Source organism: Atractosteus spatula, chromosome 8 (genome assembly GCF_055471065.1).
Source record: "Atractosteus spatula isolate fAtrSpa1 chromosome 8, fAtrSpa1.hap1, whole genome shotgun sequence".
Classification (NCBI taxonomy): Eukaryota; Metazoa; Chordata; class Actinopteri; order Semionotiformes; family Lepisosteidae; genus Atractosteus; species Atractosteus spatula.
In genome coordinates this window covers 1,671,572-1,692,637 of record NC_142713.1, presented here as the reverse complement: position 1 = coordinate 1,692,637, position 21,066 = coordinate 1,671,572, and the positions used below count along the sequence as shown (strand labels likewise).

At 46.9% G+C, this 21,066-nt stretch overlaps 2 protein-coding genes and 1 pseudogene across 2 annotated transcripts; all 3 read right to left on the bottom strand.

Moving 5' to 3' along the window:
- Nucleotides 1-225: 225 nt before the first annotated feature.
- Nucleotides 226-2,846, bottom strand: LOC148829023 (uncharacterized; annotated as a pseudogene).
- A 2,911-nt stretch (nt 2,847-5,757) lies between these two features.
- LOC148829022 (uncharacterized) lies at nt 5,758-10,326 on the bottom strand. Its single transcript, XM_088923274.1, has 2 exons — nt 10,172-10,326; nt 5,758-8,326 (listed from the first exon to the last, which is right to left on the bottom strand). Exon 2 carries the CDS (start codon nt 8,133-8,135, stop codon nt 6,201-6,203), a length of 1,935 nt encoding a protein of 644 aa, XP_088779400.1. The 5' UTR covers nt 8,136-8,326; nt 10,172-10,326; the 3' UTR covers nt 5,758-6,200.
- A 1,356-nt stretch (nt 10,327-11,682) lies between these two features.
- Nucleotides 11,683-20,935, bottom strand: LOC148829021 (uncharacterized). Its single transcript, XM_088923570.1, has 6 exons — nt 20,715-20,935; nt 18,018-20,335; nt 16,885-16,951; nt 15,354-15,437; nt 15,069-15,226; nt 11,683-14,144 (listed from the first exon to the last, which is right to left on the bottom strand). The coding sequence occupies exons 2-6, from the start codon at nt 19,277-19,279 to the stop codon at nt 12,719-12,721; spliced, it is 2,997 nt and encodes a 998-aa protein (XP_088779696.1). The 5' UTR covers nt 19,280-20,335; nt 20,715-20,935; the 3' UTR covers nt 11,683-12,718.
- Between the last annotated feature and the right edge of the window lie 131 nt (nt 20,936-21,066).

The following is a 21,066-nucleotide window of genomic DNA, read 5'->3' as shown; positions in this document are numbered from 1 at the left end:
ATGACTAGTGATCTTGTACTAGTAGTCTCTCTCTGCTATACAGTAACTAGGAAGACAAAATGGAGTCAACCCGTGCTTTACATAATTAGATGGATCAATAATTAGAGAATTACATGGCAGCTTGGTCTGTGGTCCAGACCTGGAAGATCATGATCAAAAGGAGCCTCTTCTTCCTTGCACTATTTTCCTCAGTTATACAGTTTTAGTCAAAACGTCCACACCACCTCAAGAAAGCAACACAAAATAAATCAACAAAAAATCTTTAATAGCACTTAACTCCAAATGAGACAAAGTACTTTTCCACACCAATGGTTTCTATCTTGTATGAACGCACGCATGGCGCTTGAGAGTTCCTGCCTGGTTGAAACTCTTCCCACACTGTTCACAGCAGTACGGTCTCTCTCCTGTGTGAACCCTTTCGTGAATTTTAAGGTGTGCTGCAGAACTGCAATTCTTCCCACAGTGTTTGCAGCAATAAAGCCTCTCTCCTGTGTGAATCCGCTCATGATACTGGAGGGCTCCTGCCTGTGTGAAACTCTTCCCACACTGTTTGCAGCAGTATGGTCTCTCTCCTGTGTGGATCCGCTCATGACTCTTGAGGGCTCCCGTCTGGCTAAAACTCTTCCCACAGTGGTTACAGCAGTACGGTCTCTCTCCAGTGTGAATCCGTTCATGAATTTTACGGTGTGCTGCAGAACTGCAACTCTTCCCACAGTGTTTGCAGCAGTGTGGCGTCTGTCCTGTGTGAATCCATGTGTGCTTCTTGAGATTTGCTACCTGGGTGAAGCTCTTCCCACACTGTTCACAGGAGAACGGTCTCTCTCCTGAGTGAATCAGCTCATGACTCTTGAGAGTTCCTGCTTGGTTGAAACTCCTACCACAGTCTTTGCAGCAGTACGGTCTCTCTCCCGTGTGAATACGTTCATGAGTTTTAAGGTGTGTTGTAGAATAGCAACTCTTCCCACAGTGCTTGCAGCAGTATGGTGCCTCTCCTATGTGAATCTGCTCATGATGCTTGAGGGCTGCAGGATATTTGAAACTCTTCCCACACTGCTCACAGCAGTATGGTCTCTCTCCTGTGTGAATCCGCTCGTGACTCTTGAGGGCTCCTACCTGGTTGAAGCTCTTCCCACACTGTTCACAGCAGTACGGTTTCTCTCCTGTGTGAATCCGTTCATGACACCTTAGGGCTGCTGCCAAATGGAAACTCTTCCCACAGTGCTCACAGCAGTACGGTCTCTCACCTGTGTGAATCCGCTCATGATACTTGAGAGCTGCTGCCCGACTGAAACTCTTCCCACACAGTTCACAGCAGTACGGTCTCTCTCCTGTGTGATTCTGTTCATGATTCTCGACAGTTCCTGTACAGATGCTCACTTGTCCCTTGTCCTGTGTTTTAATCTGGTCAGACTCCTGATGGGACCTGATGGTTTCCAGTGCTGCAGAGCTGAGGGACTGAATCCTGGACAGATCTGCAGTGCAGCTGGAGTCCAGATCACTTTCACTCTTCACACTGGGAGACACAACATCTGAACAGGATTCATGAGATTCTTGAGCATCAAATCCTTGTGTCTCACACTGAGGTTCTGCTTTAAAACTCCTAGATTCCAGTATCTGGAGTTTGTGTTCAACACAACCACATCCTACTGCATTCCGAGTTCCCAGCTCACCCTTCACACACAGAGCACACCCTGGTGCACTGAGTCCTTGTGTAACACAGCCTGTCTCTGGCTCTGGCTCTGCCATGTGGACAGACTCTGGTCCTCTGAGCTCCTCCTCACTCTGTCTGGTCCTGTGCTGCTTAGGGAGCCCCTGTCTCTACAGCTCCTGGGGGAGAAACACAGAGGAAAGAGACTTTAATAACAGCTCTGATCAGACTGGAGCCCTGTCCCCAGTGTCAGGGAGAGCGCTGGTCTCTACAGCTCCTGGGGGAGAGTCACACAGGAGAAGGAGACATTATCCACCTGCTCTGAGAAAGACATTAGTCCACACAGTGTATATCAGGACAACTATGCAACATGTTATCTGTAAAACATTTCTTCCTTTCTCTATAGCTTTCCTAACCCTATTTACTTATATTTACTATTATTAATTGCTGTATTATTCATGTTAAATTAATTAATATAATGACCTGTTAGTGTCCTTCAGTTCAAGAAAGATAGTAAGATGCTGCACAACTGTATTTCCCTCCAGTTTCTCCTGATGAGCTCCTGGGCTGGACTGGCCTCATGTTCTGTGTCGCTGTCATGCTGAACAGTGAAACTCTTTGTGAAACCGGACCCGAACAGCGGAGATGAGACTGTGCGGTCTCTCGCACCGCGTCACAGTAGAGCTACACGCGAAATTATTAAACGTCTCATAATGTTAAACGTAATTTATTCCCTTATTCTTTTATCTTAAAAAAATTAAAGGCAAAATGGTTCTTGTACAAATCTCTACCGCTATAACCATCTCCAGCGCACTTCCGGCTTCCGGTGAGCGCTTTACGGTAGCCATAGTAACGGGCGCTGATCGGGTCCGGGTCCGGGTCCGGGTCCGGGTGGGCACTGTGCGCCCAGCGGAACCACAGTTCCAGCAGGATCAGCACCTGCACCCTGTGCTCAGGGCGAGAGGACACAGCGCAGACAGCGGGCTCAGAAAGTCACACATCTGGGGAGCAGCCCGCAGGCTGCGGTCAGAAATGAGCTCAGATGTCAACAGACGGACTCAGACTCAGCGTGACTCACCGGCCCAGCAGGGACCCGCTCAGGGCGGGTCAGGGAGTCCGGTTCTCCTGACGGAGGGAGACTTGTTCTTCCAGCGGGACGGACCTGCGGGTGAGACCCTGCAGCTCGACTAGAGCGAGCTCGAGCCCTCTGCGCCGCAATAAGACCGCGAGACCGGAAATCCCGCCTTGAGAGGAGCGGAAGACCACGCCCCCTTCCCCCTACGTCTTTCATTTTGTTGCTGTTGATAATTGTAGTACCGTCTAGAAAAGAAATAACGAATAAAATTAACAAGCCCAAAATATAAAAAAAAAATCTGAGGATGCTTGACAAATTTTGGATTGGGTTTTAATGGTTTATCCACTTGAATTATGTGATTTATAACTGGTTGTGTGATTTGACCGGATGCATTTAGTAAAGGGGTTAGCGGACAGGTTTGAGTGTGACACCGGACGGCTCAGGTACCCAGAGTGCATCGCGTACAGGTTCAAACAAGGGCGGAACAAGTCTGGGGAGCAGCTGAGCCTGGGCTCGGTACGGGACGGAGAAATGAGTTTAGTTGTTGTTCTAATTTACAGGGACTACAGGGGGACCTTCACCGGAACATTAATCTCATTACTAAATTAATACGTAGGCCACGTTATAATGATTTTGCCTGTGCCGTGTTTTTATATAACCGCATGTCCTCATGCATTTCTCTCTGCAACAGTATAAATGTAAGTCTGATGCATTTCATCTGTTTTTTTATGTTTGTGGATCTTCTCCATTTGAGATGGTAAGATAAGTACATTACAGGTATGTTGAACTGATGAAGACAGGTTTGACAACTGACAGCTTTGCCTGTGTTATGTCTCTATATAACCGAATGCCCCCGTCAATTTAATATTTGTACTTTTAAGAAAGCATTAGTGCTGAAATACACCAGATAAAGGTGCATCAGTACTTGTGAGCCTTTGGAATTTTAAAACAACGTTTTGCTGGGATCTCGTCTGGCCTGTGTACCAGTCCATCAAGAGCCAGCACCACCACTGTGGTACTACACAACCCGGCTCTCAGCTGGGATGAGCCTCCTGTTCCATCTCCTGAGACTTTCGGCATGCTCCAGCTGTTTCAGCACTGTTGAACAGATCACTTTTAAAAAGATGCTGATGTTTTTATTTCTTTAATGCACCCCACATTGACCCAACACAGCTTCTTCCCTGTAGCCCCGATCCCTGAAACCCCCTGCTTTCCCCTGAGAACCACAAGTGTCGAGTGCCATGACAATAAAAATGAAAACAAATCTATTCAATTGACTTTCAATTCAATTGATGAGACAGGACACTTTTTGTTACTCAACTGATAAAACTAAGGTTCTGTTGTTTGGAGCAACAATACTGATAGGACTACTATAACTTCAGCATTAACTCAGAGGATTTAAAAATTTGCCTCAAGACTCAGCATGTAACCTAGGCTTGTATTAGACACAAGGCTCTCATTTAACTCTCATGTTAAAACAGTATCTAAAACATGCTTCCTACAGTTAAGTAATATTGCAAAATTAAGGCAGTTTCTCTCCTCTCAAGACACAGATAAATTAATACATGCTCTTGTGTACAGCAGGTTAGACTACTGTAATGCCCTACTATCAGGGAGCACCCACCACTCTTTCAACATCATACAGTGAATTCAGTTCTCTCCAGTTAGTACATTGCTTTCAGTTTGGTGCAATTGTCCCTCACTCTTAGACTCTTAAACACTAGAAACGTAACTGTCTTTCAATGCAGTGTGATCTCCTGTCAGTCTAAGGAACAGTGAGCCTGTCTCTTAATAATAATACAGTGTGTGATCTCCTGTCAGTCTAAGGAACAGACAGTGAGTCTGTCTCTCAATGCAGTGTGTGATCTCCTGTCCCAGCCTGAGGATCAGACAGTGAGCCTGTCTCTCAATAATAATAATACAGCGTGTGATCTCCTGTCCCAGCCTGAGGATCAGACAGTGAGCCTGTCTCTCAATAATAATAATACAGCGTGTGATCTCCTGTCCCAGCCTGAGGAACAGTGAGCCTGTCTCTCAATAATAATAATACAGCGTGTGATCTCCTGTCCCAGCCTGAGGAACAGTGAGCCTGTCTCTAAATAATAATAATACAGTGTGTGATCTCCTGTCAGTCTAGGGAAGAGTGAGTCTGTCTCACCATAATATTTTATGTGATTTAAGTAAAATTCCAATACCATGTTTATATTATAAATGTCTGTAAATATTGTATCTATTTTGGCAACACTGTAATTCATTGATCGTGCCAATAAAGTTTGTTGAATTGGAATATTTAAACCATATTTTGATACATCGGGGATAACAGGTTACAATAAGGGGATAAACCAAACTATTTTTATTTACATTCTTTCATCTTTGTCTTGTATTTCTTCTATCAATATATTTGGATGTTTTCTGACAGAAGCAGACACTCCAGGCTGTGCAAACTGAATAGGGGGGAAAGCTCAAATATATTTGGATTTTGTGCTTCTCTGTGTTTTCATTGAGGTAATTCTGCTGGCTGTGGGGTACTGGGGCATCTTTGAGAAGAGAGTCACTCCAAGCCATCTCTCAGGTGCCCTGCCAGACTGAACCTTTTACCACACTGTTCACAGCAGTACGATGTGATCTGATGGTTTTCATTTACTGTGACTCAGAAATCGAAAAAGTTCTTCACAACCATTAGGAATCAACCACGCATAACGATTTCCATTCTCACACGGTTTCTAAACATCAAATTTCTATTCAGTATAATAGTTGAACTCTCAGGAATTATAACGTGAATAAAGACATTTTATACTCAAAGATCCACTGGCCAACATTCTTGGTGAATTTAAAATTTCCCCAGTGAGAAGACGGAGCTGGGCTGGTCTGTGCTCCCAGTTGCCAGCTGTTTGCTGTGTGCTGGGAGTGTCCCAGTGCAGAGTACTATACCTAGTGCTGCCGCTGAGGGCATCTCTGCAAAGAAGAGGCATCATGATAATTTATGTCAGGTAAATTGGAGAAGTGAGAAGCCAATGAGTTAACCTATGACAACGATTTGTGAATCAGTGTTTAATGTACAACATCACAACTGGCGATGGGTGAGGATGTTAACAGGGACAATCACTGTTACCCTCTGTGCATATCCCTCGTTGGTGAATGTACTTGTAGGGGATGGACAGTGACCTCAGACCCGTAGTCATAGCAGAAAGAGACTAGCAAGACAATGGAGTTGGGCTGCACGATATATCATCAGAATACTCAGAATTTAGAGAGCTTCATGACAGTCTGGTCTGTGTTCCAGACCTGGAAGATTGTGATCAAACTCTTACACTGTTCTGCTTAGTCAAAGCAGATTATTAGAAAGATTGGAATAATCTTTCATAGCACTTAATTTTAATTTAAATACTCTACTTTCCCACTTCGAAGGTTTCTGTCCGGTATGAATTCCTTTATGACGTTTGAGGGCTGAAACTCTTCCCACACTATTGAAGAGCATTATGATCTCTCTCCAGTGTGAATCCGTTCGTGACACTTCAGATGTGCTACCTGGCTGAAGCTCTTCCCACACTGTTGGCAGCAGTACGGTCTCTCTCCAGTGTGAACCCGTTCATGTCTCTTCAGATTGGCTGCGTTATGGAAACTCTTCCCACACTGTTCACAGCAGTACCGTCTCTCGCCTGTATGAATCTCCTCATGATGCTTGAGGGCTTCTGAATACTTGAAGCTCTTCCCACACTGTCCACAGCAGTATGGTCTCTCTCCTGTATGAATTCGTTCATGACTCTTGAGGGCTCCTGCCTGGTTGAAACTCTTCCCGCACTGTTTACAGCAGTATGGTCTCTCTCCTGTGTGAATCCGTTCATGACACCTGAGAGCTGTTGCCACACTGAAGCTCTTCCCACACTGTTCACAGCAGTACGGTCTCTCTCCTGTGTGAATCCGTTCGTGATGCTTGAGGGCTCCTGCCTGCTTGAAACTCTTCCCACACTGTTCACAGCAGTACGGTCTCTCTCCTGTGTGAATCCGTTCATGTATCTTGAGCTGTGCTGCAAAATTGAAACTCTTCCCACACTGTTTACAGCAGTACGGTCTCTCTCCTGTGTGAATCCGTTCATGACACCTGAGAGCTGTTGCTACACGGAAACTCTTCCCACACTGTTCACAGCAGTACGGTCTCTCTCCTGTGTGAATCCGCTCATGATGTTTGAGGGCTCCTGACTGCTTGAAGCTTTTTCCACACTGTTGACAGCAGTACGGTCTCTCTCCTGTGTGAATCCGCTCATGACTTTTAAGGGCTCCTGTCTGGTTGAAAGTTTTCCCACAGTGCTCACAGCAGTACGGTCTCTCTCCTGTGTGAATCCGTTCATGAGTCTTGAGATTTGCTGCCTGACTGAAACTCTTTCCCAGCTGTTCACAGCAGTACGGTCTTTCTCTTGTGTGAATCCGCTCATGACTCCTGAGGGCTCCTGCCTGATTGAAACTTTTCCCACACTGTTCACAGCAGTACGGTCTCTCTCCTGTGTGAATCCGTTCATGACACTTGAGGGCTCCAGCGTCGCTGAAACTCTTCCCACAGTGCTCACAGCAGTACGGTCTCTCTCCTGTGTGAATCCGTTCATGAGTCTTAAGGGCTCCTGCCTGCTTGAAACTTTTCCCACACTGTTCACAGCAGTACGGTCTCTCTCCTGTGTGAATCCGTTCATGATGCTTGAGTGCACCTGAATATTTGAAACTCTTCCCACACTGTTCACAGCAGTACGGTCTCTCTCCTGTGTGAATCCGTTCATGAATCTTAAGGTCTTCCCTCCTAATGAAACTCTTCCCACACTGTTCACAGCAGTACGGTCTCTCTCCCGTGTGAATCCGTTTGTGACTTCTCAGAGTTCCTGAATGGTTGAAACTCTTCCCACACTGTTCACAGCAGTACGGTCTCTCTCCTGTGTGAATCTGTTCATGACGCTTGAGAGATCCTGCCCACCTGAAACTCTTCCCACACTGTTCACAGCAGTATCGTTTCTCTCCTGTGTGATTCTGTTCATGATTCTCGACAGTTCCTGTACAGATGCTCACAAGTTCCTTGCTCTGTGTTTTAATCTGGTCAGACTCCTGATGGGACTCAGTGTCCAGTGCTGCAGAGCTGAGGGACTGAATCCTGGACAGATCTGCAGTGTAGCTGGAGTCCAGATCACTTTCACTCTTCACACTGGGAGACACAACATCTGAACAGGATTCATGAGATTCTTGAAGATCAAGTCCTTGTGTCTCACACTGAGGTTCTGTTTTAAAACTCCTAGATTCCAGTATCTGGAGTTTGTGTTCAACACAACCACATCCTACTGCATCCTGAGTTCCCAGCTCACCCTTCACACACAGAGCACACCCTGGTGCACTGAGTCCTTGTGTAACACAGCCTGTCTCTGGCTCTGCCATGTGGACAGACTCTGGTCCTCAGCTCCTCCTCACTCTGTCTGGTCCTGTGCTGCTCAGGGAGCCCCTGTCTGTCTTCAGGAGCTGTGGGCTCTGTGTCCTGCCTCAGACTGGAGCCCCACTCCTGCTCACAGTGCTGCAGCTCAGTGGAGCCCTGTCCCCAGTGTCAGGGAGAGCGCTGGTCTCTACAGCTCCTGGGGAAGAGACACACAGATAAGAAGACTTTATTCACCTGCTCTGAGAATGACATTAGTCCACACAGTGTATATCAGGACAACTATGCAACATGTTATCTGTAAAACATTCCTTCCTTTCTCTATGGCTTTTCTAACCATCTTATTAATTATGTATAAAAAGAACTTTAATGTAGTTTTATCAGCCACAATGATGTTTGGCAAATGTTACAAACTTTTAAGAACCAAGATAAGCATGTCTGCAGAGCCAGGACCCTGCCTGGAGGCTCTGACTGGCTCATGAAGGAGTGAAGACCAGCAGACACACTGACTGACCCTGCAGGACCAGGACTGGACACCCCTGTCCTAGAGCCAGGACCCTGCCTGGAGGCTCTGATTGGCTCATGAAGGAGTGAAGACCAGCAGACACACTGACTGACCCTGCAGGACCAGGACTGGACACCCCTGTCCTAGAGCCAGGACCCTGCCTGGAGGCTCTGATTGGCTCATGAAGGAGTGAAGACCAGCAGACACACTGACTGACCCTGCAGAACCAGGACTGGACACCTCTGCCTCGATCTAATCCTGCTCTGGGTTCACTCCAGGGTACAGTTGTGTAACACAGCTCAGCTGGAACGCACACCAGCAGCTCTGTAGGGACCCTGGTTGAGACAGCAGCTGTGCTCTCCCAGTTCTCTTCCTGTGTTACAGCACTGGAAACTCAGCTCTGCTTCTGTAAGACTGCACTGTAAAAAAGTGTTCACTGCTGCTGTCTCAACACTTGATCTTTAAGACACATCAGACTTGAGGTTTAATATCAGTCTATAATTTATTTAATTTCATGCACACATTATTATTTCTCTATACAGCAAGATAACCTGGAGAAGGATGTTTCTCAAACTATTACAATACATTACTTGCACTCCAGTTTCTCTCTATTGACAACCATACTTCATAAAAGTATGAAAGTCTATTCTTATGTGTATGTAGAAAATTGATATGCGAGAGTGAAATTATTATTATGACAATAATATCTGATAATATTCACTCTTTTACGATTCACTCACACAGACTCGGCAATCTCGCAGTTAAATCCGGACCTGATCTCTTACAGCGGCCCTGTCCCGACCGCAGGAGCAGGCTGACAGTCCAGGGGACGAGACAGAAACAACAGGACACTGTTTTCTCTTCACTCCCACTGCAGGGGCTCAATATAAACAGCGGTGAAGCATGAAGACACTGATAACACCTCTCTCTGTGCTCGTCACTGGACTCCGCTCGGACTGCTCCTGAACTCGCTGGGACTCCACAGGACTCGGGTCAGCTGGAAGACGAGCCGGACTCCGCTCCGCTCCTCTTACTGAGGGACACGGACCCGAGACCTCAGAAACACGGACCGGGTCCGGCCCGAAATGTTCTGTATTTTTGTGAAACCGGACCCGACCAGCGGAAATGAGATTGTGGGCTCGCACCGCGTCACAGTAAACTGTTACACGAGAAATTTTCAAATGTCTGAGAATGTTATATGTTATTTTTTACGAATTATTTTGAACAGTGTTTAATGTTTTCAATTCCAATGTATTTACTGGTACAATATTTACAGCACACTTCCGGCTTCCGGTGAGCGCTTTACGGTAGCCATAGTAACGGGCGCTGATCGGGTCCGGGTCCGGGTCCGGGTGGGCACTGTGCGCCCAGCGGAACCACAGTTCCAGCAGGATCAGCACCTGCACCCTGTGCTCAGGGCGAGAGGACACAGCGCAGACAGCGGGCTCAGAAAGTCACACATCTGGGGAGCAGCCCGCAGGCTGCGGTCAGAAATGAGCTCAGATGTCAACAGACGGACTCAGACTCAGCGTGACTCACCGGCCCAGCAGGGACCCGCTCAGGGCGGGTCAGGGAGTCCGGTTCTCCTGACGGAGGGAGACTTGTTCTTCCAGCGGGACGGACCTGCGGGTGAGACCCTGCACAGCGCAGACACGCGCAGCCCCCACTGGCGCGAGACAGGAAGTCCCGCCCTGAGAGGAGAGAAGACCACGCCCCCTTCCTCTACAGCTTTTTTTTTATTTATTGTTGATAATAGTACAATATAAGAAAGAAATAAGACTTTAAAATAAAATTAACAAGTATAAAATATAAAATACATTCGAGGATGTTTTACAAATTTTGGATTGCGATTTAATAATTTAACCACTCGAATTATGCGATTTATAACTGATTTTGTGTTTGTCCCGATACATTTAGTAAATGAGTTTGCGGACAGGTTTGTGTGTGACACCGGAAGACAGAGAGAGGGGCGGACCAGGGAACTCATGATACATGTACAGCCTCACAAATAGTGTTCAAGTAGTGAAAGTGTTATTAGGTTTTACCATGTTAAACTAAAAACTTATAGTTTTAAACAAGATGATTTATGCGTATTCTGTAAGGCTGGGAAATAAACTGACATTTGTTAATCCTCTCTACACAAACTTGTTCTGGATTGACTTGCAAAACGTTTATATTTAGGAAGTTTATTGTAATAACTGTCAAGATGTGAAATGGAAAAAGAAAATCTATCTATAACTGATCTGTTGGTAATACCATTGGAAATACATTCACACAACAAGATTGCCTTGTTAATGCTAATATGTCAGTTGTGATGAACTTTCGGAGTTGGCCAGCCTCTGTGTGCTAAGTTGCACACCTGTTAGATCACCTCCAGCTCCGAGCTGAACTGCAATGAAACACTGGAACAAAACTGGAGACCAGCTGAACTTGAGCTCAGTGCGGCGCTGAGGGCTCAGCGTTGTTGTGGTTCTAATGAGCACGCACTGCCCCTATCAGAACATGAATCTGATTGGTAAACTAACACAGAGGCCGTGTTAATATACGCAAAGGAACAAGTAAATGTTAATTCCATGCCCGAGAAGAAAAGAAAAGAAACGAAACACATCATTTCGGTTGTGGAGCCTACTTTTGGTGTCACACTTGAAGAAGGCCCCACAGCCACAGGCCAGAGAGGGGGACAGCGTTCTGAAGATCGGCCACAAATCACTTTTAAAAAGATGCCGAAGTTTTTTTTTTTCCTCTTTAAAGCGCTCTACACTGACCCAACCCACAGCTTCTTCCCTGTCGCCCAGACGCCGGAATATCCCTGCTTCCCCATGAGAACCACGAGTGTCGAGTCCTGTTGCAATAAAAATGACAACAAGCCTATTCCGCAGCTACCCCAGCTGTGACCGAACACATTTAAGACATACAGCCCATTAAAAAAAGGAATTTCCTTCATGTCAGTTCTGTTCACAACCCAGGCGGTCTGAAAACTCACTGGTGCATACAAAGCGCTCTATATACATGAACTATAATACTGGAAAAGATGAGACATTAAGCTTTATTACTGAGAAATGACACGTATTCATAAACTTCATTATTAGTAAATGGGGTGCGACTGGAAAGCCACTTTAGTTAAATATTACAATCGTTTTCCACTGTAATATTAAGTTCGTGACGTAGCGACGATATCGTTTCCATTACGATCGCCAATGTCTTCTTGTGGTCCCGAGACTGAGCTGACTGAGCTGCTGAACCCATGTGAAGAGGTGGTTTAAGTTAGTTCCCTCCTTTAGTCACCCCCTGAGGGCGGCAGCTGGTGCTCCGGGTTCGCTGCGATTCCGGGGAGGTTCACTGCAGCACGGCGGACTGAATTCAGGGGTCAAGTCCGTTGCGATGGGCCTGAAGGTCTCGCGCTGTCTCACCGCGGAGCTGCCCGGTACCCAGGGGCCGATCTCCGGTTAGTACACGGCTTTCAGTCCGTTGCAATTGACCCTTAAATGATATTCCACTCCATTAAAAGCTACAACAAGCTGTGTCACCCTGCACCTCACCTCTGGCAGCCCGCTGCAGCTCAGTAGCTGGAGGGGTGACCTCCTGGTAAAGCTAAGGTGGTCAGGACACCGGGGAGACACCCCTACTCTTCTCGAGAGACGCCCTGGGAATTTTAATGACCACAGAGAGTCAGGACCTCGGTTTTACGTCTCATCGAAAGAACCTTCTGCCAGTATAGTGGCCCCGTCAACATACTGGCGCATTAGGACCCACACAGACCATAGGGTGAGAGCACCCCCTACAGGTCCAACTAACTTTCCCAGGGGGTCTACCATCCAGGTACTGGCTAGACACACACCGTTCTGAGCTCCAGTGGGCTGCCAGCTGTGAGCTGCAGGGGGATATAGCAGATGGCTTATTTAGACATCTTGATAATGTCCTGATCTGTGTTCATGCGTGTTGGAAGATCCTTGACAAATGGCACCATTTCTTAGTGGCATTCCTTTACTTTCATGATGAGGCTCAGGTTGTTTGGTAAGAATGACAAAAAGATGTCTAATAACATTTCATATCACCTCATTCTAGGTGAAATAACATGCGTTGCTGCTACAACTGTTTCTCTGCTGTGTGAATCCGTTCATGACGTTTAAGGTTTCCTGACCGGTTGAAACTCTTCCCACAGGATTCACAGCAGTACGGTCTGTCTCTAGTGTGAATCCGTTCATGATACTTGAGGGCTCCTGCCTGACTAAAACTCTTCCCGCAATGTTCACAGCAGAAAGGTTTCTCTCTGGTGTGAATTCGTTCATGAGTCTTGAGATTTGTTGCCAAACTGAAGCTCTTTCCACAGTGTTCACAGCAGTACGGTTTCTCTCCTGTGTGAATCTTTTCATGATACTTGAGGGCTCCTGCCTGCTTGAAACTCTTCCCGCACTGTTCACACCAGTACAGTCTATCTCCTGTGTGAATCCGTTCATGAATCTTAAGATTTGTTGCCTGATTAAAACTCTTCCCACACTGCTCACAGCAGTACGGTCTCTCTCCTGTGTGGATCCGTTCATGATACTTGAGGACTCCTGCCTGGTTGAAACTCTTCCCACAGTGCTCACAGCAGTACGGTTTCTCTCCTGTGTGAATCCGTTCATGAATCTTGAGATTTGCTGCTTGATTGAAACTCTTCCCACACTGCTTACAGCAGTACGGTCTCTCTCCTGTGTGAATCCTTTCATGACGCCTGAGAGATGCTGCCACATGAAAACTCTTCCCACACTGTTTACAGCAGTACGGTCTCTCTCCTGTGTGAATCCGTTTGTGACTTCTCAGAGTTCCTGAACGGTTGAAACTCTTCCCACAGTGCTCACAGCAGTACGGTCTCTCTCCTGTGTGAATCCGTTCATGATCTTTGAGGGCTCCTGCCTGATTGAAACTCTTCCCACAATGTTCACAGCAGAGCAGTTTCTCTCCTGTATGAGTCCGTTTCTTGAGATTCTTGAGATCTTCTGCACAGATGCTCAGTGGTTCCTCAGTCTGTGTTTTGATCTGGTCAGATTCCTGATGGGACTCCAGAGCTGCAGTGCTGAGGGACTGAATCCTGGACAGATCTGCAGTGTAGCTGGAGTCCAGATCACTTTCACTCTTCACACTGGGAGACACAACATCTGAACAGGATTCATGAGATTCTTGAGCATCAAATCCTTGTGTCTCACACTGAGGTTCTGTTTTAAAACTCTCAGATTCCAGTATCTGGAGTTTGTGTTCAACACAACCACATCCTACTGCATTCCGAGTTCCCAGCTCACCCTTCACACACAGAGCACACCCTGGTGCACTGAGTCCTTGTGTAACACAGCCTGTCTCTGGCTCTGCCATGTGGACAGACTCTGGTCCTCTGAGCTCCTCCTCACTCTGTCTGGTCCTGTGCTGCTCAGGGAGCCCCTGTCTGTCTTCAGGAGCTGTGGGCTCTGTGTCCTGCCTCAGACTGGAGCCCCACTCCTGCTCACAGTGCTGCAGCTCAGTGGAGCCCTGTCCCCAGTGTCAGGGAGAGCGCTGGTCTCTGCAGCTCCTGGGGAAGAGACACACAGGAGAAGAGACTTTAATAACAGCTCTGATCAGACTGGAGCCCTGTCCCCAGTGTCAGGGAGAGCGCTGGTCTCTACAGCTCCTGGGGGAGAGACACACAGGAGAAGAGACTTTAATAACAGCTCTGATCAGACTGGAGCCCTGTCCCCAGTGTCAGGGAGAGCGCTGGTCTCTACAGCTCCTGGGGAAGAGACACACAGGAGAAGAGACTTTATTCACTTGCTCTGAGAACGGACATTTATGTCTGTAAAATATTTCTCTCTCGCTGTTTAACTTTCATAACCAGATTTTATTTCACTTAGTCAAACATTCTTTACCATATGTATCTCAATAAAGATATTTTCAGATGTGTTAGTGTCTGTATTATTTATGTTAAATTAATACAATGCCCTACTAATCTCAGGACACATTCAATGTACAAGTTAGTATTTGGTAGAATTTTTCTTTCAAGAAGAAAATGTATGAAACATGTGACCAAAAGAGTTTAGCAGAGTCTTCTTACACTGAACACAATTATTAAAAAGATTTGGGTCCCAGACACAGGAGCAGGCTGACAGTCCAAAGGACGAGACAGAAACAACAGGACACTGTTTTCTCTTCACTCCCACTGCAGGGGCTCAATATAAACAGCGGTGAAGCATGAAGACACTGATAACACCTCTCTCTGTGCTCGTCACTGGACTCCCCTCTTACTGAAGGAAACAACGTTTCGAACCAGAACCACCGCAAACCAGAGCTCGGGTTGCTTCAGCCATCTTTGTTTAATCTATAAAACGCCGTACAGGAGAAATTTCTAAATCGTATAAAATATCCGGAATTCCCCCCTTATTCTTTCAACCTTTGGGGTCTCAGTTTGATATCGTGTTTGTAGAATTACTGACGGACACGAGCATCTCCAGCGCACTTCCGGCTTCCGGTGAGCGCTTTACGGTAGCCATAGTAACGGGCGCTGATCGGGTCCGGGTCCGGGTCCGGGTGGGCACTGTGCGCCCAGCGGAACCACAGTTCCAGCAGGATCAGCACCTGCACCCTGTGCTCAGGGCGAGAGGACACAGCGCAGACAGCGGGCTCAGAAAGTCACACATCTGGGGAGCAGCCCGCAGGCTGCGGTCAGAAATGAGCTCAGATGTCAACAGACGGACTCAGACTCAGCGTGACTCACCGGCCCAGCAGGGACCCGCTCAGGGCGGGTCAGGGAGTCCGGTTCTCCTGACGGAGGGAGACTTGTTCTTCCAGCGGGACGGAGCTGCAGGTGAGACCCTGCACAGCGCAGACACGCGCAGCCCCCACTGGCGCGAGCTGGGACCCTCTGTGTGCTCCAGCAGCGCGAGACAGGAAGTCCCGCCCTGAGAGAGGGAAAGACCCCGCCCCTTTCTTGTACAGCTCTTGCAGCACTGACGCGGTAAATACAAGCTTCCTGCTTATAACAGTAAATGTGAAAGGAATAACATCAATTTGATTTGAATATGAGAAAAGGTGAGCACCAAGTTAATAATAGTAATTTAAGTAAGTCATTTACTAAATTTTACATACTATAAAAGAAATCTATACAAAATAATGTATTTTAAAATAAAATAATGTTTTGTTCGCTTAACCACGAGCATTATATTGTTTTTATAAAGTATGGCATAATGTTTAGTCGACCAGTGTTTGGTGTGACACCAGAAAAATAGCGACATGTATATATACGGTGTGTGATCTCCTGTACCAGCATGAGGAATAGACAGTGAGCCCGTCTCTCAATAATAATAATACAGTGTGTGATCTCCTGTCCCAGCCCGAGGAACAGACAGTGAGCCTGTCTCTCAATAATAATAATACAGTGTGTGATCTCCTGTCCCAGCCCGAGGAACAGACAGTGAGCCTGTCTCTCAATAATAATAATACAGTGTGTGATCTCCTGTCCCAGCCTGAGGAACAGACAGTGAGCCTGTCTCTCAATAATAATAATACAGTGTGTGATCTCCTGTCCCAGCCTGAGAAACAGACAGTGAGCCTGTCTCTCAATAATAATAATAATACAGTGTGTGATCTCCTGTCCCAGCCTGAGGAACAGACAGTGAGCCTGTCTCTCAATAATAATAATACAGTGTGTGATCTCCTGTCCCAGCCTGAGGAACAGACAGTGAGCCTGTCTCTCAACAATAATACAGTGTGTAATCTCCTGTCCCAGCCTGAGGAACAGACAGTGAGCCTGTCTCTCAATAATAATAATACAGTGTGTGATCTCCTGTCCCAGCCTGAGGAACAGACAGTGAGCCTGTCTCTCAACAATAATACAGTGTGTGATCTCCTGTCCCAGCCTGAGGAACAGACAGTGAGCCTGTCTCTCAATAATAATAATACAGTGTGTGATCTCCTGTCACAGCCTGAGGAACAGACAGTGAGCCTGTCTCTCAATAATAATAATACACTGTGTGATCTCCTGTCCCAGCCTGAGGAACAGACAGTGAGCCTGTCTCTCAACAATAATACAGTGTGTAATCTCCTGTCCCAGCCTGAGGAACAGACAGTGAGCCTGTCTCTCAATAATAATAATACAGTGTGTGATCTCCTGTCCCAGCCTGAGGAACAGACAGCGAGTCTGATCCTGTGTAACAATCACGTTTTACACGATGTATATAAATGTTCAATAACAAGACAGTTGACGCTGACTATTGAGTTCAACCTTGTAGAAGTCATTTTAACTTTGCCTTGTTTTCTACTTCCGATATATCTGGATATTTTCTGACAGAAGTGGACACTCCTGACCCGGAGAAACTGAGTAGGGGGACAGAAAAAGGTCATTCGTCTGCCTTGTAGGCCATTCTGCCTGCTGTGGGGCTCTGGGTCATCTCCAATGGGGACAATCTCCCCAGACCAGCTCTCAGGTGCTCTGCCAGACTGAATCTCTTCCCACACTGCTCCCAGCACTACGCTGCACTGCTCTGAGGTTTCTTTCGCCATTCAGTAGAACAATTCAAAACTGGAACAGTAAATTCTGAGAGTTCTGGACGACCGTCAGGAATCAATTAAACAATAATTTACAGTCTCACACACGGATTCTAATTATATAATAAAAAATGTATTGATACAACACCAGAACATGCATAAGAAACCGACAAATATCAGAATACCTGTGACTCAATCTGCTGTGATATTGAATTAACAGAAGAGGTGAAGTCCCAGCTTGAATCTGAATAAATCAGATTTCTACTCAAGTGAGAGGGGTGGGGAGAACTCGGGTCGTCCCGGCTACAGCTTCTTCCAGAATATACTAGGACACTGAGCATGTCAACAGAAAGAGCCCAACTGGTCTTCTTTCGTTGATCAGCTGAAAAAAAAAACCAGTAGGTTTGCGAACACAAGATATCTCCTATCGCAGAAAGAGTCTCGAGGCAGAATTCTGCACCTCACTAACTCACCCTTAGTGAAAAGACATGAGAATCCAGTGAGCATACCCACGACAATGAGTTGCGTGCTAGTATTTCAGGTCAGACATCACAGCTGGCAACTGGTCAGGATGTGAGCATGGATAATTCTGGTATCCACCCTGCAAGTTCCTCATTGCTGGATGTTCCTCTGGGGGAGGGAAAGTGACCTTGGACCCATAGTCTGAGCAGAAGTAGACCAGAGTCCAGCTGTGCTGTACATCAATAGATGGTTCAGAATGTAGACAGCTTTATGAGGTCCTAGTCCGTATACCAGACCTGGAAAATCTTTATCAAATGGCAGCATCTTCTTCTGCTTTTAGACAAAATTCCAATCCATTTGGTCAAGGCAAGAGAGACATTACCGATATATTCTCTCATTACACTTAATTTGAAGTGTAGTAATACTTTCCCACTACAATGGTACCTTGTGAATCTGTTCATGATACCTGAGACTTGAAGCCTGGTTGAAACTCTTCCCACAATGTGCACAGCAGTACGGTTTCTCTCCTGTGTGAATCCGTTCATGACTCTTGAGGGCCCCTACCTGGTTGAAGCTCTTCCCACACTGCTCACAGCAGTACGGTTTCTCTCCCGTGTGAATCCGTTCATGAACCTTGAGGTGTCCTACCCTAGCGAAACTCTTCCCACACTGTTCACAGCAGTACGGTCTCTCTCCTGTGTGAACCTGCTCATGAATGTTGAGCTGTGTCGCCCAACTGAAGCTCTTCCCACATTGGGCACAGATGTAAGGTCTCTCTCCCGTATGAATCCGTTTGTGAGTTCTGAGAATTCCCGAATGGCTGAAACTCTTCCCACACTGTTCACAGCAGTACGGTCTCTCTCCTGTGTGAACCTGCTCATGAATGTTGAGCTGTGTCGCCCAACTGAAGCTCTTCCCACATTGGGCACAGGTGTAAGGTCTCTCTCCCGTATGAATCCGTTTGTGATTTCTGAGAATTCCCGAATGGCTGAAACTCTTCCCACACTGTTCACAGGAGAACGGTCTCTCTCCTGTGTGAATCCGTTTGTGACTCCTGAGGGTTCCCGCCCTGTTGAAACTCTTCCCACAGAGTTCACAGCAGTACGGTCTCTCTCCTGTGTGAATCCGTTCATGATCTTTGAGTGATCCTTTCTGATTGAAACTCTTCCCACAATGTTCACAGCAGAGTAGTTTCTTTCCTCTGTGAACTCGATCATGATTCTTGAGAGCTGTTGCCCGACTGAAACTCTTCCCACAGTGTTCACAGCAGTACGGTCTCTCTCCTGTGTGATTCTGTTCCTGATTCTTGACAGTTCCTGTACAGATGCTCACTTGTCCCTTGTCCTGTGTTTTGATCTGGTCAGACTCCTGATGGGACCTGATGGTTTCCAGTGCTGCAGTGCTGAGGGACTGAATCCTGGACAGATCTGCAGTGTAGCTGGAGTCCAGATCACTTTCACTCTTCACTCTGGGAGACACAATATCTGAACAGGATTCATGAGATTCTGGAACATCAAATCCTCGTGAATCACACTGAGGTTCTGTTTTAAAACTCCTAGATTCCAGTATCTGGAGTTTGTGTTCAACAGAACCACATCCTACTGCATCCTGAGTTCCCAGCTCACCCTTCACACACAGAGCACACCCTGGTGCACTGAGTCCTTGTGTAACACAGCCTGTCTCTGGCTCTGCCATGTGGACAGACTCTGGTCCTCTGAGCTCCTCCTCACTCTGTCTGGTCCTGTGCTGCTCAGGGAGCCTCTGTCTGTCTTCAGGAGCTGTGGGCTCTGTGTCCTGCCTCAGACTGGAGCCCCACTCCTGCTCACAGTGCTGCAGCTCAGTGGAGCCCTGTCCCCAGTGTCAGGGAGAGTGCTGGTCTCTACAGCTCCTGGGGGAGAGACACACAGGAGAAGAGACTTTAATAACAGCTCTGATCAGACTGGAGCCCTGTCCCCAGTGTCAGGGAGAGCGCTGGTCTCTACAGCTCCTGGGGGAGAGACAGACAGGAGAAGAAGACATTATCCACCTGCTCTGAGAATGGACATTAGTCCACACAGTGTATATTAGGACAACTCTGTAACATTTTTATCTGCAAAATACTTATTCCTTTCTCACTGCATAACCTTCCTAACCACATCACCATTTCCATCTGAAAAAACAGTTTGAAGCTATATTAATTGCTGTATTATTTCTTTTTGATTAATACAATGTCCTACTTGTCTTGTGCACAGGTGTCAGCAGGTACCGTCGTAAGGGACAACTACCACTTAGCAAAACAACACGCCAGCAAGCTCCTCCCCCACTGAGAGAGGAGGACCTCGGAACTGACTAAAAACAAACTTAATTTGAAATGTGAGCTCCTACTGACACAGGGGGAGGTTTATTTCAAGAGAAACTGAAAGTTCTGAAAAGGCAGCAAAAGGCACACCGTGCTCAAGAAATGTATCACCTTAAAAAAAAAATCGAAATGCTCAGAAGGTCAGAGGAACAAGAAACGTTGTTTTGTTTTTTTGCTCAAGTAATTTTATCAATTTAATTTCCGGTTCTGTTCAAAGCAAAACTTAACTTTACGGGTCATGAGCTGGTGTCTTTTGTAGCGATTTAGCAGCAGCGATGTGTCCAGCGAGCGTCTGGTCAAACGAGGTCGAAGCCGCAGCAGTACAGTAGCGTCCCGTTCCAGACGCGCAGCGGTTTCGTGACTCACTGCTGCCGAGTCTCTCATCAACACCTACGTGCCCTCAATCCGGTGAGCTGTAGCCGAAACGCAGTTCTTAAATTAAACACGGACATTAGTCTGGTCGGGGAATGTAGTTTAAATATAAACAAGGAACGGACAAAGTAATGATCGCATATTAACCCACTCATCAGATGAAGTGGAGTGTTCCGATGCACAGCCCCCTGCCGTTCGGGACAAGTACTGCAACAACAAGCTCAAGTCCAGCTGAGCTCCGACTTTGTTCCGCTCGTGTTCTCACTGCAGTTGAACTCCGAGCTGGAGATGAGCCCCGGAAAGTACCGGACCGGCTAAACCGCAACGCAGGACGCAGCGGCGTGCTCAACTCGTCGCAATTAACCCATTAAGTTCAGTTCAGTAACAGATTCAGTTAAACTCAGATCCAGCGTGACTCACCGGCCCAGCAGGGACCCGCTCAGGGCGGGTCAGGGAGTCCGGTTCTCCTGACGGAGGGAGACTTGTTCTTCCAGCGGGACGGACCTGCAGGTGAGACCCTGCACAGCCCCACCGGCGCGAGCTGGGACCCTCTGTGTGCTCCAACAGCGCGAGACAGGAAGTCCCGCCCTGAGAGAGGGGAAGACCCCGCCCCCTTCCTGGACCGCTCTTGCAGCACTGAGACAAGTCATGGCAGTAATTTACTATATTACTATATTTTACTTATTTTACGATTATAAGCGAAAAAAAAAACCTACACGACAGTGCGTTTACTAAATGCAATAATATGATTTGTTTGCTCAAAATCTTGTAT